At 38.0% G+C, this 19,346-nt stretch overlaps 3 protein-coding genes across 4 annotated transcripts in view; 2 read left to right on the top strand and 1 right to left on the bottom strand.

The window, feature by feature from the left end:
• LOC129787307 (DNA-binding protein RFX2) overlaps positions 1 to 19,346 on the top strand; it is an 865,065-nt gene that overhangs the window by 448,184 nt on the left and 397,535 nt on the right. The gene's annotated exons all lie outside the window — the stretch shown is intronic.
• The window catches only part of LOC129787315 (transcription factor IIIB 90 kDa subunit), a 45,207-nt gene that overhangs the window by 909 nt on the left and 24,952 nt on the right, over positions 1 to 19,346 (bottom strand). Inside the window, exons 3-4 of the mRNA XM_055822813.1 lie at positions 10,717 to 10,866; positions 1,143 to 2,195 (exon numbers count right to left, since the gene is read on the bottom strand). Coding sequence (XP_055678788.1) covers positions 1,143 to 2,195; positions 10,717 to 10,866 — 1,203 coding nt within the window. The remainder of the gene's footprint in view (positions 1 to 1,142; positions 2,196 to 10,716; positions 10,867 to 19,346) is intronic.
• LOC129787358 (uncharacterized) lies at positions 3,676 to 4,750 on the top strand. The gene is made up of 2 exons (XM_055822896.1): positions 3,676 to 3,742; positions 3,831 to 4,750. The coding sequence occupies exon 2, from the start codon at positions 3,833 to 3,835 to the stop codon at positions 4,655 to 4,657; it is 825 nt and encodes a 274-aa protein (XP_055678871.1). The 5' UTR covers positions 3,676 to 3,742; positions 3,831 to 3,832; the 3' UTR covers positions 4,658 to 4,750.

Genomic DNA, 19,346 nt, shown 5'->3' with positions numbered 1-19,346 from the left:
GGAATTGTGGTCACTTCTCCTTTGTAATGGTGGAGTGACCTCCGGATTGGGGATCTCATCCCCGGATTGTCACATCCTGGACAATCCTGGGATGCTGGTGCAAAAATGTTTCTTTTTTGCCGGAATTATGGTCACTTCTCCTTTGTAATGATAAAGTGACCTCCAGATTGGGGATCTCATCCCAGGATTGTCACATCCTGGACAATCCTGGGATGCTGGTGCAAAATTCTGGGTTTTTCGACGGAATTGTGGTCACTCCTGATTGGTAATGATGGAGTGACCTCCAGATTGAGGCTCTCATCCCAGGATTATCAAGTCCTGGACAATTAGGGGATGCTGGTGCAAAATTGTGGGTATTTCGACGGATTTATGGTCACTTCCTATTAGTAATGTTGGAGTGGCCACTACTCCGGCGAAAAAACCACAATTTTGCACCAGCATTCCCTAATTGTCCAGGGCTTGATAGTTCTGGGATGAAATCCTTAGTCCGGAGGTCACTTTATCATTACCAATGAGAAGTGACCACTAATCCTGGAAAAAAATTAAAAAATTGCCCCAGAATCCCAGGATTGTCCAGGATATGACAATCCTGGGATGAGATCCTTAATCCGGAGGTCACTCCATCAATAGCAAGAAGAAGTGACCACGATTCCTAAGAAAAATTCAAAATTTTGCAGTAGCATACCCCCCCCCACCCCCGTTACCGCCAAATTATCATAATCTGGAGGCAGAAAGCACCTCTCCGACAATATTCATTCCATTCCCGGAGCAATAATGCCTGGGAATAATAGCCGAGATTATACAATCAGGGCTCCTGGATGTAATGGCAATAGGGAAGAAATTCCCATGAAGTGTTTAAATTTCGTTCAATTGTCATCCGAGAGCGAACGAGAAAACGCAATAGAAAAAATTAATGCGTTAGAAAGAGATATCGCTAAAGTTTTCTTGGCGCGAAGCTGAAACCAAGAAACTGACAAGTAGGATAACGCAAATTTTGATTTTACTTTCCTGGATAATTCGTCGTAAAGTAGAATACCGACAGTCTTGGTCTTTATTTTGATTTTTATCTTGATCTTGAAAGGTGTCTCTATCCTAGAATACCACCCTTCTTTTATTTTTTTTCTTTGAATTGTTAATTTTACCATTTTCCTCAACTGCCGCCGTGAGTGGTTCTGGTTCAGGAATGTGAGTATGGAGAGTTGCAGTGGGCACTGGTCGGGGCTTCCTGATGCCCAAAGAACTCAGTGTTGTCGTCAATTTGGTCTTCTTCCGTCGCGGAAGAGAAATCTCCATGGGTTCCTCCTTCACTACCGGAGCCTCAACGACTTCTTCCGGTTTAACAGCAGTGAGAGCCTTTAAGATGTCGTAATTGATCTTTGTGGAGATTTTCTTCTCCTGCAGCATCTTCTCAATTGCCTCACCAGCTGTATTGGATGGTCCAATATTTTTCTTCTTCACCACCTTACGCCGCTTCCTCTCGGGCTTTCCCTTCTCACGCTCCTTGGCCAGCCTCTCTTCCTTCGCCTGCATTGCCTTTAAGTACTCCGCATTGAGTTCATTCCACTTTTGATGCTTCATCCGGGCTTCCTCTTCGGACAAAATGTACCCATTTATCTCATCATCATCAACATCCTCCAAATTCACGAGATCCTCCCCCATTTGCTCCTCTTCCTCCAACAAACTTCCCGTATCCACCACACTCTCTCTCCTTTCGGGCTCACACATTGCCTCAATGTCCGGACCAATGCCCTGCACGGGTACGTCATCCTCCTCCTCCTCCACCTGCTCCGTCAGGCACTCATTTATCACATCCAGCGTCGACTGATGGATAAAATCACTCGTTGCCGTCATCTCCAGGTTATCCCCACGCAGATCAGCAACCTTCTTGTTCGATTTCCTGAAATCCTTCTCAAGCTGCGCATCAATCTCTCGCTGAAGTGCCGTAAATTCCGCCTCATTCTCCGCAATCTTCTGAATCCTCTCCTTGTCACGCTTCCGGGCCATTTTGAATGCTGGCGGATCCTGTTCAGCCTCCAAATCGACTGCCATGAATTCCTCCAGCGTTAATGCACTACTCGGTGTATCCCCAAACTCCAGAAGGCGCTTCCTTAACGTTGATTCATGGATCTTCACGATCCTCACCACGTCCATTGGTGTGCGATTGTATTCGTGCATCCGGGCAGCTAACAGGAGGGCTAAAACAAAATATTTTGAAAAAAATGGATTTTAATCTTATTGAACGGAAATATCTTTAATTTTGTAGCGCCCGACTCACTATCCAGCGAATATTAACCTAGCTCATAGAGTGAGTACCCTTAGATTGGCGGTAACTGTAACGGCTGCCCTTCCCTCGGCAACGGCTTATGCCCCCAGGTTACAAACCCTCAAATAGGTGAGAGAGAGTACGAGAATCCTCAAGAGAATATAGGAGAGCACTGAGAGAGTAATTATGTGAGAGTAGAAAAGAGGGGATGATGAGAGTAGAGTTAGTCGGAGCTCAGCCTTGTGCGGGTATGGCTGCAGTGAAAGTGCTCTTAGATTTAGTCGAGGACTACGAGGGTGGAGGTTACTGGGGGATTCGCCAAAGCCCTGTGGCGCCCCCTTATTCAGGGCGCCACATATCAGAAGTGGGATGTGAAATCCCGGCGTGAAAATTCGAAGAAAAAGTGATCGCGCGCGAGTGAGTGAAAAAAGGAACATGGCGGCTGTGACGCCGCAGAGACAAAGTGTGGAAAAAGTGAGTGAAAAAGTGCGTGGACGGCGAGGAACCCCCATCGTGAGCACCCCAGCAGCAGCAGGAGCCATCGAGGAGAATCTGCATTGCATCCGGAGGGGAGTTGCAGCGACGTCGGCGGCAGCGGAACACCGAATTTGCGGAGGCATCAAGCGCGTCAGGGTGAACGTGTCGCAACATGTTCGCGGAAATCACCGAGCATCAGGGCGTATTTGGTGAAAAATTTCAATGAAAATGTCATGTATTTGCAGCTCGGTGTGATTGTGTGTGAATGAGGGGTACCCCGAAAGGCCTGAATGTCCGGAGGGAGTGGCAGAATGCATGAAAAATCTCCCGTGAGCGGGGAAAATGTCTTTTCTTATCTTTCCAGAACATTCCATCAAGCAGCTGAAAATCATGAAAGTGAGTACGTTCCTGATTTTTGTGGGCATTTTTGCAGCCAGTAAAGTAATTGGGGAGAAATATTGTGTAATTGAGGCTGCCCGAGGGTGAAAATCGCGGTAGAAAGCGCCCCTTTGTGAAACCATTTTAATGAGACGTGCGCGTAAAATTATTCTGCGGCGCAGAAGAAAAGTGTCCCTCCAAAATGCAGAGAAATTGCCGCGATATGAAAAATTCCAAGTTTTGCGGCTTGAGAAATTATTTGAAGAAAAATCCCTGAAAAATTCACAGAAAAATAGTGGTCGGAAATTCGCTGTGAAAAGTAAAGAAGCCCCTGAAAATTCCCGTAGAAAAATAGCAGAATTAGATGAAAAATAAAGAAAAGAAAACGAGCAGAAATTAACTTAGAAAATGTCCGATGAAATGAACGAAATGTCCCATGAAATTTTGTGTTTATCCCCTCGTGAAATTTTCGGCGCAGTGTTCGAAAAATTTTTCGGCGAAAAGTCACCAGGAGGCGTCGCGATCAAAGAAATCTGTCAGTTTGTTTTATTATGAAAAGAAAACACGCTGTGAAGTGAGAATTTGAAGAAAAACTCGGAAAAACGTGAGGAAAAGTGAAAAGAGGTGAGAATAACCGCTCAGGAAGTGCTATGGCTGACCGTGGTTGCGAGGGAGATGGAAAATGTAACGAATTTGTGTGATATTTTTGCAGAAATGAATGAGGAGCGTCAGGAAGGAGATGAAGCAATGAAGAAGCTCCCGATGGCAGCACCCAAAGTGGAAGCACCCATGATAGCAGCATCAGTGGTCGTAGCCCCTACAGTAGCAGCACCTGCAGTTGCAGCACCCACGGTGGAAACTCCTGCGAAGGCATTGCCCACGGCGACGATTAACAGTGGATCCAGACGAGAAAAAGTGACAGGATTTGCGCTTGGATTGAGGGAGATCGAAGCGCTTGTGCCCCGTTTCGAACCTGGTGACCGGAAGACGCTATCAGCTGCCGCCTGGCTCGACACCGTCAGTGCAATCTTTCGTCAATACGGTGTCAGGGATGAACATTCAGTTTTGATGGCGAGCATGCGGCTGAAGGGTGCAGCAAAATCATGGTTCGAGGGAATGAGGGGCAATCTCTATACTTGGGAAATATTTGGGGAAGCATTGAAGGAATTCTTCCCAGGGGAGATTGATAATCTCGCAATCCACCAAAAGCTCCGAGAAGGCAAGAAGCGGCGAAGCGAGACAGCGGAAGAGTATTGCTACGGAAAAATGGCTCTCGCACAACAAATCCAGTTGGACTTCAACACCCTCACAAGTTACATTGTGGCGGGTATTCAGGACCCCAACTTGAGATCCATTCTGAGCACGTCGCGGTATGATAGCCTCCCGGAGATTGTACTGACTATTAACTGTCATGAAGCATCTCAGAATTTGGACAGGTGGAGCAGGGACCACCGCCGTGAAGATCGCCATTCCAGCTGCCGTGATTCACGTCGTGATGAGCGTCGTGGTGAGTGGCGTGACTATCGGCGCGGAAGATAGCCTCGTAGGCGTGAGAAACAGCAGTCGATAAGAAGTAGATTGCGCTCCTGTGGTCGAAAAAGTTCATGCTCTCTTACAGGCAAAATGATGAAAGCAGAGGATGTTTGCAGAGAAATAAATGAGTGAATAAATTATCCAAAAATTTGCAAAATATCAATGTTTCCTTGTATAGGTGCAGGTGCAGCGAAGATTGGCGTGGCACGAGTCGTTTAGAGTGTCGCAGGTGTTGAAGAGAGTTTCAATGTTGTTGCGTAGCTACGGGCGCAGTGGTGATAGGCGTAACACCAGTGGTTCAGGGCGTCGCAGTTGTTGGGGAAAATATTAAGGTTTGCTTGCGTAGGTACAGGTGCAATGGAGATCGGTGTGGCGCCAGTCGTTAAGTTTGTCGCGGTTGTTGGGATGACCGGCGTATGGTGGATGAAAGGAGCGAAAATGTAGCGGGTGGAGCAAAGAATGGATTCTAGTGTCACAACTGTCGCTCGGCTGAGGATTTGAGTTGTGCTTGTCCCAAGGATTTTTGGCAGGAGGGCGTGAATTGGTGAATTGGAGGATATGCAAGGAGCGAAGGGTGAAGTGATACGATTCTAGGAGAGTGCAGGTAGAGATCACATCAAACGAATTGCAAGTGGAGCTGTTGAGATGCCTGATGGAAAGAAGGAAAATCCCGGATTGATGTTGAGGATGAGCATGTTTGGAGGTTCTTGCATCACAGTATGGCCACGGGAAAACCGATTGCCTGAGAGGGTGGCAAGGTGAAAGGTGAACCTCTGCAACGATACGTGATAAGAAGATCGGAAGCAGTTGAGGAGGAAGCTGTGAACTGGAACGCTGAAAGGAATCTGAGAAGATGAGATACATTGATGAGACCCTTATGAACAAGAAGACCTGAAGGATGCCGCTGTGGATTTGCAGAGTTGAGAGTGGACCAAATGTAGAAACGACTGTGAAGAGAGAAAACGGCGCTGGTGTACGAGAGATGTGCAGCAGTTTGGATGCTGCAGTGTGAAAAAGCGGGTGGAAACGTAGGTGATGAGTAAATCGTTGTCAAGAAGAATGTGAGCGAGATCTCGGAGAAGGATGTGAAGTTCTGAGATGCGGCGACAAGGGAGATGCACATGCAGTTGAAAGCAAAGACGCCGAGGCGGTGAGGAACTCAAGTAGCGGAGTCTTTCAGGATGCAAGCAGGTGGTGATCATCCCGTCAGTGTGACGGCTTATGGCAAGGGAGATTGACGCGTTTGGGAGGTGCAAGGAGTCGGGAGCGGTAATTGCGGCTGCGATGGGGAATGTTATCGGGGTGTTGGAGATGGTGAAGTTTTTCCAGATGTTCCCTTGTGCTCGTGAGTGAGTGGCATTTGCAGTGAACCTGTTCCGGGAGTTTGGTGGAGTCAATGGTGTCCACCATGTTGCAGTGTTAGTTGCTTCACCGTATGCGGATGTGCAGATTAAAAAGAGTGTTCCAGGATGGTCAAGGGTTTTCTAGTGTATCTACGTCGTTAGAAGGAGATGTTTGAGTGGAACATCTCGCGACTGTTCACAGGTATCAGGTGGAGTGGGTAAGCGTTGTGAAGTTACAGGTTGACCGTGAGATCCTGAGGTAGAGGGCGAAGACGAATGAGTAGCAGACGATGAAAGCGGGTGAAAGAAGTTTAAATAAATTTTGCAGTCATTTTCTTTCGTGCCAATGAGTCGACGTGAAGAAGTCTTATGCGGTAATGAATTGCAGATCTATTTAGGCCGCAAATTGTGGGTGTTTGCTGAAGGCAATTGGGCGTGAGACCCACAAGATGAGTGAGAAGAGGCTCGTCTATGAGATGGTGATCTATGACATGAAATAAATTGTTGATTCTTTAGCAGGTTGCAGATATGAGCGGCAATAAAAGCAGTAGAACACCCAAAGTGAATGGCCCAGACGACTGAAGATCTCCCGTCGAGAGCACGGTGTGCCTTAAACTAGTGAACAGCAGCACAAAGAAGCAGTTGAGAAGCGCCAAAGAATACACAACACACATGTAGGTCTGTTGTGCGGCAGGTACCCATGAAGGGTAAGTAAGCGTGCCGTTGTCGAAGTCGTCGAAGTCGTCGAGGGGCCAAACACCGCTGATTGAACGCAACGCGCCATGAAAGAATACACAACACACTTGAAGGTCTGTTGTGCGGCAGGTACCCATGAAGGGTAAGTAAGCGTGCCGTTGTCGTAGTCGTCGAGGGGCCATGAAACAACTCACAACACACATGAAGGTGTGTTGTGCGGCAGGTACCCACAAAGGGGTAAGTAAGCGTGCCGTAGTCGTCGACGCGCCATGAGTCAACTCACAACACACATGAAGGTCTGTTGTGCGGCAGGTACCCAGGAAGGGGTAAGCAAGCGTGCCGTTAAAGAAAGCAGTCAGCCGCAGAAAATGAACATTACGAGAACATCATGCAGCAGACACCAATCGACTAGCAGCTACAACGAATATTCCACGACAGCGAGATCTGCGTTCGACGACACGGCGAATCATACTCATGTGCGGAACGTTCCGTTAGTGTTAGCACATGAGCAGTCCTCATGACTTGGGTATGGGAGTAGTTGCGGAAAAAGGCCAGTAAATTCGGGGTTGGTATTACGCGTAGTTTTGATCCTGACATAGTAAATTAATGCGTTAAAACGATTTCCTTGAAATATCACTTGCAGCCGTCGGGGACGACGGCAATGTCAGGAACGGCCGAATGTAGCGCCCGACTCACTATCCAGCGAATATTAACCTAGCTCATAGAGTGAGTACCCTTAGATTGGCGGTAACTGTAACGGCTGCCCTTCCCTCGGCAACGGCTTATGCCCCCAGGTTACAAACCCTCAAATAGGTGAGAGAGAGTACGAGAATCCTCAAGAGAATATAGGAGAGCACTGAGAGAGTAATTATGTGAGAGTAGAAAAGAGGGGATGATGAGAGTAGAGTTAGTCGGAGCTCAGCCTTGTGCGGGTATGGCTGCAGTGAAAGTGCTCTTAGATTTAGTCGAGGACTACGAGGGTGGAGGTTACTGGGGGATTCGCCAAAGCCCTGTGGCGCCCCCTTATTCAGGGCGCCACAATTTGTTGCTTAATTAAATCAATTTAATTAAAAGAAATAAAATTTGTGGACAAGAAAATACAGTGAGGGGCGATTGAAGTGCTGTTTTATTTTTTTAAATTATCGTTTTTTTTAAAGAATTTCTTTAAAGAATTTCCAAGAAACTGGGTGATTTAGGAAATATAAATAATATAAGAAAAATTGTTTTAAAATAAGAATCCAATAATTGGTTTATCTCTTTCGCGTTCTTTGGGTCATACGTTGATCCAAACATGAAACATTTTATTTTTTCATTTTTTTTATAAATACAATTGTTATTTCTAGTAAGAAATCTCATTTCTCATTCATTTATTCATTTATTCATTTCATTCCTACAATTTTTACATGTTTCATGCACTATTCACAAATTCAATTTGATCCAAGTTACATCAACTTATGTAGAATTTTCGGAAGATTACTCCACACCTAGTCGATAGACTGTTTGGGTGGAGGGAAGATCCTGTCGGAGATGTTGGTGCACGGGAAGTTCCGCTATCGCAGGCGCTGGCTGCTAGCATTGGCACTTTTTCGCCGTTGATGATCCACAGTGCAGATCCATATTCAGCGTTGTCCCTCCGCCTACAGATGGCACTGGTGATCTTGGCTCCGACCCATATAGGAAGTTCCGCAAACACAGGCACTGACTGCTAGCAGCTGCACATTTTTCGCTGGTGGACCGGCATAGCTATGGACATTGGTGGTTACTGTTGTCCCTCCGCCTTACAGATGGCACTGATGCTGATGTTGGCTCCATCTCGTAGTTGCACAAATCGTCCGAGCAGGAAAGGAATAGCTGTGGAGTAGAAAGGAAAGAAAGGGAAGGAAGCACTAGGCCAGAAAACGGCAAACCGCTGCGGGAATCGAACCCACAAACCCAGCGATGAGTGGCATTGAGTGGCGCTTTAACACTTGGAGGACCCAACATTTGGCACAACGCGGAGGATCAAATTGGTAATAAGTACCAGTTGATAAAATATTCTCAATAATTTATTATTAATCAGTTTATTGAACGAGGATCGAAAGTTTCACTAATTCTCAATCTCCTTCAAGCATTCCTAACCTAATTACTAAATATTTAATTGAGAAAATCGTCACTGAAAAAAAGTTGCGTAGAATCGATGCAAAATTGCCAATTCAAACGACTTTTTTAGCTACAATTTTACATAATTTATTATTGCGCCTAAATCATCACAAACTTTGATTCTTAAAGTAACTTTTTAGTCACTTCCGGCAATAAAATTAGTCCACAATAATTATTTTTGACTGAGGAAAAGTGAACAAGAGTACTTTATTTGGGGAATATGGGGAAACATAACCTCAAAACAGTGGCAAAAATGTATGGGATTTTGACTGGTAGTTATTACCAATTTGATCCTCCATGTTGGATTCTGACTTTGACCTCAATTATCTCCCAAAGAAAAGACCTTTATCGAGATTTTCTTTCTGCTATCTTAAAGTAATTAAAATTCCCTACACATAGATGCTAAATTCATCGAGATAAGTCCAATAGATTTTATTCTGTGACGATTTTAAGATTCCAATTGGTAGCAAGTACCAGTAAAGTCCTCCGAGTGTTAACTCTCTTTGCCACCGGGGCTCCAAAAAATACATGAAAAAATACATGAAATTCATGCAGAAGAAGTCGAAGAAGACGTTTTGCCTGAAAAATGCTCTCTGAATTCGTTTTTAAAATAAATATCGTGATAAAATAGCGCATGTTTCAATGTTTTTATGTTTCACGTTGGACGCAAAAGGGTTAAAGTCGATTTTTATAAAAAAAAACTGTATTTTCATTTAATCCGAAACTGACAAGAATTTTAGTTAAATTTGCGAATTTTTTTTTGGTTTAAAAGTTTGTAGTTTTAGAACACATAGTCGAGACACATTTCGTGTTATAAAGAAAATTTTCTTATTCTGGTAGAGAAGATTTTTTTTGATCTATTATTATTTGCTTATAAATGAAAAAAAAAATGAAAAATAAAAGATATTTAGGCAAATAAAATTAGGAATCGATTTATAGTTTGGTTGATTCAGAAGTGAGGTTATGAATGTTTTTTTTATTTATTTTAATTCTGTACGGCCGCGAACTTCATGTCCATAGGGCCAAGAGGTTATGAATGTTAGTTTTAGCTAGAGCTATGAAAATTGGCTCAAATGTTCTTTAGATAATTCTAAGTAGATTCATAACCTAATCTAACATTCATAACCTCACTTCTGAATCAACCAAACTATTAGAACTTCAAACCGAAAATCTCAGCAAATTTTCCAAAGATTCTAACCGTTTGAACAATTATCCGTTAAGGCTCTTTTACTGGACCATTCCCTTAGAATTGTTTGATTTTTAACGCCACAATTTTATTGTCAAAGATTTTATTTTAGAGCATAAAAAGTGTTTTGGCTATACGATCTAATTGTACTAAATCTTCTTAGTCCAGTCAAATCTTAACTGTTTTGCAAAATTCCTCATTATCTCATAACACATGAATTTTTATAACAAAATCTGATCCTGAAACTTTTAAAAATTTATTTCTCAGTCACTTCAATTGCCTCAGCGTGTAAACCTTTATTTCCTCCACGAAAAGCTATCTTGTATTACGTCTTGTAATTAACGGAATCTTTAAGAGCCTCCAAATGATAAAAGAGAGATAAATCATCAATGAGTCGAAAATAAAGTTTTTTCTCCAAAAAAAAATTGTTATTTAACATGATAAGGCTATATGGAAAATATGAAAAACTAAGGCCAAACATAAAAATTCTCCAAAGGTTAATTTCATATTTCTTTTGCAGTGCTGGTGTTGCTCTTGAACCCAACTTTGAATAATAATTTCATGGAGTTTATTAAAGATTTCCTCCAATTTTTCATCCAACTTGCCACCTTCAATGAATTTCTTGCACGGAAAATTTCTCACAAAATTAGCAAATCATACGAAATTAATAGTTAATTTGTAAGGTCGAGAGATTCACTTACCGGCACCACAGAGGCCTGATGGACGACGTCCCGTATGGATGGAATCTTTCTTCATGCGCTGCACTAAACGTTGCGCCGTCATCGAGACTTCGTGTGTCTTCTCACCGAATTCCAGCTTATTGGCAAATCTCATAATGTAGAGGCAGGGATCTGCAATTGAGCGGAAGAAGACGAATTTTATTAGGAAGTGCATTGGTTGGTTGAACTGCTGAACTTGACTTTCCAACCAAACCACGCGATCTCTCCCACTCTCTTCTACGCTCAAGTTCACGATGCCAAAAGAGATTTACAATTGACTTCATCTCTTCACAATAAATTGCAAATTCGTCAACTCACAGTCATGTTAAAGAGCCTTTCGGCTTGTTTTTTTTTATTTGTCAGTTAACAAATACTTTTGAAATCATCTTCAGTAGATTTTCTCATTAGATGATCACCCATCGTTAAAATCATCTCCCGGCGGGTGAGCTTCTATTCACAAAATCACACCACAGACACACCAAAAATACAAAGTCTGCGAAAAGGTGAAAAGTTTATTATGTAAGAGCTCCCAAAAGACACTCCACGCGAAGATTTTTGTATACAAAAGGCATTTTTTGCGGTTCCTCCTCCGTCAGTTCTTTCTCATCTCTCCCACTCTCGCATAATCATTTTGCATTTTGCCATGAGCATATTAATGTAACTTCATTTTATTATTTCCATTGAATATTTCATCATTTTAACTTCTCTTTCAATTTCCGTCCACACACCAATGTGGCGGAGATGTTTTTATTCGATCACGATCTTTAATTTTCTACACGCATCATTGGATGTGAAATGACCAATAAAATTCATTGCAAAAAAAGTTTAAAAATTAGTTTGTAGAAGGTTTTTCTTTCAAATTTTATAGAAATGATAGAAAAAAGAATGTTTGTTTCACCATTAAAAAACAATCTGTGAAAAAAGTCAAAATTGATTGATCTGAATTTGTCAAAAACTTTGTTTTTTGATAAATTAAAGTCAATCATAACGCGTCCAGTTATAAGAGTTGGTGTCCCACAACGTGTAGAAGTTTGTTTATGCGTTGTAATACTATTTGTGAGCAATATTAGTAGGCAAAGTTGAAATTTTTTGTGAAATTCAGCAATTTGATGCATAAAAATGGTCATATCTCTAGTTCTATAACACCTACAGAAATTTCGTGACTAGTTTTGGAAAGGTCTTGAAATAAGCTATAATTTGACATATATCTCAATGATTTTCAAGGTCACCTATAGAACACAAAATGGCGGATTTTTGTTTCACAAAAAGAGTTTTTCGCATTTTTCGTCCTAAAGGAATGGCTCTAGAGGTTAATGATGTTCTAGAAAGTTGTAGATAATTGCAAAACCTTTAATTTGATACCAAACTGAGCAAAATCGGCCAAGCGGTTCAAGAGATATGGCTCTTAGAACTTTTCAAATTCAAGAATTTTTCAAATGGCCATATCTTCTAAACGGCGACATAGAGTTTCTTCATTTTCGGACTGGTGACAGATATTGAGTCAGGCCACAACATATCAAAATTTAAAGGAAATCTATAACAGATGTTCGGAGATATTGCCCCTTAAAGTTAGTCAATTTTTGTTTTTGATTTTAGCGCCTCTTGCGGATGTTTTGGGAACTTGGAATGTTCTAGACAGTTGTAGGGCTTCTTGTAACCTTTCATTTGATACCAAGATGATCAAAATCGGTCAAGCCGTTCTCGAGATATATCGAAAAAACACTTTTTGCTTTAGGCCGCCATATTTGCTAAACGGCTTGACCGATTTTCAAGTATGAATTATTGATGAAAACGTATCACTGAGCTCTACAACATACTAAAATTTCAGATCTCTAGCTATAAGGAAAGTGGTTGACGGTGTTTCAAAATGGCGGACGGCGGCCATCTTGGATTTTGAAAATGCGAAAAAATGAAATTTTACACCCACATTTCTATAGAAAACTTCAAACCTGAAGGCTCTATCTCTTACCGTTCTCGAGATATAAGGCAAAGTTTGGCGCACCGGCCGGCCGGCAGGCCGGCCGGATCAAAAATTTTCCACCACCATTTTCAGAATGTGGGTTGTCTAAAACGTGCTCATACCAAGTTTGAGCCCGATCTGAGGAGGTCGGTTTTTCCGACGATTACAATACTTGGTGTTGGCCACGAAGTGGAACACCAACTAATAAGTAATATAGTTACTTTGCGAGACCTGGATGCTAAAGTTGAATAAAAAGTCTAAAAAATTGATAGATCATTTTTTTTGCAGATTCAATCTATGAAATCTATAAGCTGAATTTTCTTTTTTTCGCCAATTTAATGTGTAAAAACTCATTTTGACTGTTTAAATTCATGTTTCACAAAGCTCAAATATAAAATCAGTTTTTTTTAAATTGAAAATATAAAAACTTATTTTGATAAAAAAGAAAGAATTTTTCGCAAATTGACTCTGCAAAAACGTATTCAGCTGTTTTAATTAGTTATTTTATTTTTTCCTTCAATAAATCAGTTCTTTTCTCTTTAATCAACTAAAATCTAGGATCTAATGAATTTCCTAAAATTCATAAACTTTGGAAATATCCTTGTCAGTGATTAAAATTTTCATTAAAGTCTCCAGCAATTTATTAATACTTCAATAATTTTGCGTGTATTTTAACAAAAGTATTTTTAAAAGTGTTCAGTATTTGAATTTTTTTTTAAATAAGAAAATATGAGAATATCGTAAACATTTTTTTACTACAGGATTTTAATTAACCAAGATAATAAAAATGTAAGAATTAATAAAAAAAAAAATAATAGAACATTTAAAAATTTTTATAATGCATAAAATTGTCAAGAAGCAATTTCAGACAATTAATCGTAATACAATGTCTAAAAATTTAAAAGAAAGAAATAAAGAATTCTAAGGCAATTAAAATCTAAAAATTAATTAATTACAAACCTTCAAAACGAATCAAACTTTATACCAAAGTTTACGGATATTTCAAGCTTATTGTCTCAAAACAATATGAGCTCCATTGCGACAAAGACGCCTCAATCAACTAAAAACCTATTGACGAAGGGAAGATTAGAGGAGGTGAGAAAAAAGTATAATGATCCCAATTACTAATTTAACAAATTTGTCATTCTAATTTTCTACAATTGACCAATGAATTTTTTCCTTTCGATAAAAAAGCACATTAAGCTAAATTTAATAATCTCATAACGCGTGCAAAAAAATCAAATAAGAATTAATTTATCCTTTCCTTCACCTCATTTAAATGATTAAAGTCGCATGATATTATTTTATCTTTTCCTCCTCAATGTCTTTCAAGTTTTTATTTAAGAAAAAAAGGCAACTCAAAAATTTTTACCACAAAACCCACCATTTTTCTCTGCGATTGCGAAACTGTCTCAAAAAGTCGTTACTTTTACTTTTTCCCGCGTTGTGTTGGTCATCAAATACCACACCGATGCTTTGAGCAAATAAGGTTGTGTTTGCGGGTTCACAAGATCAGCATAAAAATGAGTGAGAAAAAAATTGACAAATCAATTAAATTCAGTTTCGAAACGGATTAAAGAATTATTCTTTGTTTTTTTCTCTCTCTCTCTCTCTCTCTCCGTCTCCTTAATGTGCCAACAACATTGTCATAAAATACTCATTGATTCAACTTGACACGTTAAGTGACATTTTAGATGCAAAAAAAAATGTCTTTGTCGAAAAAAAATTTAAATATCATAGACACAAAAAAAGGCAACAGAAGTTAATTTTAACGCCATCACCTTTTTTTTTTCATTAACGCTTTGTGAACTTTATGCCATTTGCGCCAGAGTGTAAAAGAAATGTGTTACAATTAAGGTAATAATATTTAAATTAATTACTCATTGCCCTAAGAAAGCAAAAGCTAACATTAAGCATTTTTTATATGTAAAAAAACAACATTAAACGATTGAAAAAGAGTTGAAGGCTATCTTTAAAATACATCATTGCGGTCATAAACTCACTTTTTTCTCATAATAAAATTTAAGCAAAATAATATTGAATAGTAAAACCAACGAATGACTTTTTTCCTCTATTTTGCATAATAAATCTTTGCCTGGAAGTTATAGCTTAATTAAGATGTAGTAGAGTGTGGAGTAAATTTTCTTTATTTGTTTTCTTTAAAGATTTTTAAATGGTATTTTAAATAATTTGTTGCTACTTTAATATTTCATTTAAAAACTTTCGTAATTAAAAAGTAGGTAATTAACTTTTTCCTTAATTTCTTGATACTAGTTTTAGCCTTTTGTGTTCTATGCTGGTGCGTTTTTCGTTTTTTTTTCAAGAAATTTAGTTTAAAACATATTAAAGACAAATTGACATTTCTTTAGAAATATTTGACATTTCTCTTTGAACGATTGACTTTTTATTTTTGACAATTCCGACAATTTTATTTTAACTTTTGTTTTTTTTATAAGTTTGACAGTTCTCTTCAAACATTTGACGTTCGTTTTATCTTCGGACGCTTTTTTTATTAAACATTTGATGTACCTTTTCTGCTTTTTGTGTTTTCTTTCTAACGTTTGACGATTTTTTTTTAAGGTTTACCAATTATTTGAAAACTTAATGTTTTCTCTAACTGGGAAGTTCTGTTAGAACAGTTGACATTCATTTAAACATCTTAAGCTTCTTTTTTCTATAATATTTTTCAACATTTTAACGTTTCTTGGGCTTAATATTTCTTTAATGTATTACGTTTTTTTTACTATCTATGACAAGTTTTAAAAAATTCCTTCTAAATTTTTCTTAACGTAACGACTTTTGATAATATCTTTGGATAATTTCTTCTAAAAGACACAAAAAATCCAAGCCTAAATTAGACTTTATTCGATTTTATGTAATAAATACGAATTACTTCCAATGTTTTGTAATTAAAACTCAAGGTAAGTGTAATCTTATCTATCTAACTCAGATCATTCTGATCATTTTTCCCACTTAATATTTATTGCTTTTTATTGATTTCTTATTCAAAAAACTCTTTTCTAACTTCCTGTGATAATATTGTAAATGGAATATTAAATAATTCACATGCCTCTATCGGGTGTCTTTTAACGACACAACTGTGTGGTGGGAGTGTCTACGTAAATCGATGAGGAATAAAATGGAAAATATGGGTCATAATAGTTACATACAATGCCACTTACTTTCATAATCACATCATAATTTTTTTGATCGTACTTCTTCTAGGAAATATATTATGTTTATCCAAACTCGACAAGAACGAGAAAATCCACTTTCTTGCAAAATTTATAATTCTGCAGAGACTAAAAGTTGACTTATGAAAGTGAAAAGAAGCTGCACTACTGTTGCAATTTCACCTTTTATGAACATTAATTTCCCCTTTTTTTTTTTCCTCCCAGTGTACACAGAGTGTGATAGTTCTTTTTTGCAATCTCAAGTGCATCTCTTTTGCGAAAGTCTCTCTTCAATCTTTATGCCACGAGAGTTGTGATTAAGTGCAACCTTGACAATAAGACTTTGGCAAAATTTCTCTTTTTTACCGATAAAAAATATTATGTGTATGCCACTCATTAAATCCCCTTCCTTCCGTCTTCACCAGCCGCCGGTGTCTATGCTGAAGAGCAAACACAATAAGTCTCTTTACACTGAGCGAAAAGAGTTATTCTTGAAATAAGTATTTGCGGGATTGAGATAATTTTCGCGGGTGTTTTCGGATTTTCGACTTGTGATGATCCGATAACACTAAAAAGGATCAGTGTGATCATAAAATTCTCTGGGGAACAACAAACGAATAAATTTGCAATGTTGGAATAAGAATATTTTCGGATTGAGAGTACACTTTTGCAGATTTGTCATCTTTTGGATTGTAGCGATCCAATGACACCTAATGTGATCCTTACGATCATATTATCTTCTTACAGGTACACCTCTTTGTAACTTTGTAATACGCCACGGTGGCGTATTAGTCAGTGTCATATATGTTGAAAAATAGTCGCGTTTGTTAAATTAAAGTTATGTTTTTGCTATGTTTAATTTAAGAATTAAATAATACAAGATGTGCAATATGTGCATTCAGTGTTAAAGAAAGGGTTTCAGGAGAAATTTTTAAAAAATCTCCCGAGAAAACCTAATTAAAGTGTTAAATGTGAAAACTCTTCCACCGCGGCATGAAGGATGTGCGAGACCTTTTCTGCAGTTTTTCCCATTTATTATGGAAAATCATCAAAAAATTGAGTAAGTATTGAGAAAAAAAGTAATATTACTCCATGTGATAGCATTTTCTTTTCCTTCAAATTAATTTTTGGATGGAAAATTGTGAAAATTCGTAATGCGAAATTCCCCGTTCAAATTAAGAATTTTTCGGATCAAGAAGACACTTTTTGCCGAGATTACACTTTTGTAGGTGTTGGGATGAGTAAAAATAGGCGTAAAATGTAAACTTTTCGTCCTCAAATCGAGTTAACATTTTTTTTAGTTGAGAAAATCTTTTTTTTTTACTTTTGTGATCGAGGGTACCATTCTTCTAAATTCTTTCAAATTCTGTTTTTTAATTGTCTTAATCAATAATTATTTTAATTCACGTACTTCCCAAAGATCATTGAAAAATATTAAGTATATTTAGCAATTTTTACAGTAAAAAAGATTTTTTGTGTGTGATTTCTTTTATTTTTTAAACTCAAATAGCCCTTGATTTTTTTTAATATTTCAATTTAAACTTTGATATGACTCTTTAATAATTACAGGAATGGAACATCTTCACTTTCACAAGATATCCATCAGAGGAGGGGTTCCTGTTTTTACCAAGAATGTAACATTTACTTCAGAATATTGAACAATTGAAGAAATCCCAATGGATACACAACAGGTAAAACATGTAAATTTAATTCCATAATTATTCACTTTTTTTAATTTTATAATTTTATATTCCAGACAATATCAAAATGCTTAAGTATTGACGACAGCTCCATATAAGGTATACAGTCACTGGAAGGATACTTTGAAGTAAAATTCTACAAATCAAGGAAAAAATGCGGTTCAAAGAACGTCTGTAAATGGGAGGACTTTTAATAGTATTTTTAGGATTAATTCCAAAAGGTATGTTATGATAAATCTTTTGTTAAAAAATTGTTTTGTTAAATAAAGGTTTAGACATTTATAATTTTCATTTAAGAAAATAAGAATGAAGTAGAATATTTATTGAAAAAATTATATTTCAAAAAAAATTCCGTAGTTTAATTTTTGTTGATTAGAAAAAATATTAAAGACAATTTTATATATTCCAATACTTTTTTAAAACGTTCTAAAAAAGAAGTGTTTTCAGATGTAAGATGATTTGAGATTTATTTTCAAGTGATCATAATATTAAATTATAAAAAAAAACATAAATTGAATTTCAAGAGTAAACTCATAATTTTCTGAGGAATTATGATAATTTCCAAAATATTTTTAAGAAATGTATAATATTTATATTATTTGTTATATATATGTTTATTTTATTTGTATATTTAAAAAAAATTATAAATAAACGATAATTAAATAAAAAAACTATTTTCAGCGTTTTTAATTCAAAAGGTTTCACTGAAGTCGATATCGTTTCCACTCAATCCCATAAGATTCCCCACGATCCTAAATTTGGTTTAGAAATGGTGTAGAAAATGTAGAAAAAGGCGTATTCTGAACGCTAAAGAGGTTTCACTCAATCTTTTATACTTCCCTCAATCCGAATACGTGTAGAAAAAGAATTATCTCGATCCGAAAAGGGTTCCCTTAATCCTAAAAAGTGTTCCCACAATCCGACAAAATTGTTTAGAAAAAGGCGTAACGTTAATCCGAAAAGTAGAAAAAGATTTCGCTCTACTTAAAAAAATACTTAACCGAAAATGAGGGCGAAAATAGTTGTTAGTACACCCGTTTTTACTCCGCTCAACTCCTACTTTTCGCTCAGTGTATGTACATAAAGTGCATTTTCAACCTTCGTACTCTCTCTCTGTTCCTTCCTTCTTTTACAATGCTTAAAATGCATGAAATTTTAATTCATTGACCAATTCATCATTACCCACAATACCAAGTTCGTCAGACAAGGAGAAATTTTCACTGTCATCCCTGTTTATTGAAGACTTGCACTTTTTCCCCTCCCAAAGTACCCGGTGAAACGCGAGTAATAAAAAGTGCAAGAGAAATTAAATACATAAATCTCTCCCTTATGTACCTATCTCACGTGCCTCACAAAATGCAATATAGCCATATGTTAGGAACTCACCTCAATTTACAAATAATTGCAATACAAATTGATCTTCGTTTTTTTTGTGAAACACAAACCTATTGCTTTCGGGGCTTTCCAAAAGGCGCCAAATGTGCAAAAATTAGTTTTTTTCTTCTCTCTCTTTCTATTAATCCCCGCATGTAATTGCACCAGCAATAAAATTATTGCAATAGAGGTCAATCACTCATTTCTCCCTCCTATAAGACGATTTGCAATACATAATATCGTATGGAGTCTTCTTAAGAAAACATCACCCACCTCGTAAATACTATATTAAATTTTATTTATTAAACGACTTTCACTTACTGTGAAACTCACACACATAACACCAGGAGATTTCAGACCGTGAGCTATGAAATCCAAAATGAAGTTCAGCAAGTTTTATAATAG

This window comes from Lutzomyia longipalpis, chromosome 1, assembly GCF_024334085.1.
Source record: "Lutzomyia longipalpis isolate SR_M1_2022 chromosome 1, ASM2433408v1".
In the NCBI taxonomy this organism is placed as follows: Eukaryota; Metazoa; Arthropoda; class Insecta; order Diptera; family Psychodidae; genus Lutzomyia; species Lutzomyia longipalpis.
Note: the sequence above shows the minus strand (reverse complement) of the source record. Positions and strands in the feature narration are given on the sequence as shown.

Bases quoted from the DNA above. Each gene is read 5' to 3' on its own strand.
- LOC129787358 (XM_055822896.1), top strand. From the start codon at position 3,833: ATGAATGAGGAGCGTCAGGAAGGAGATGAAGCAATGAAGAAGCTCCCG.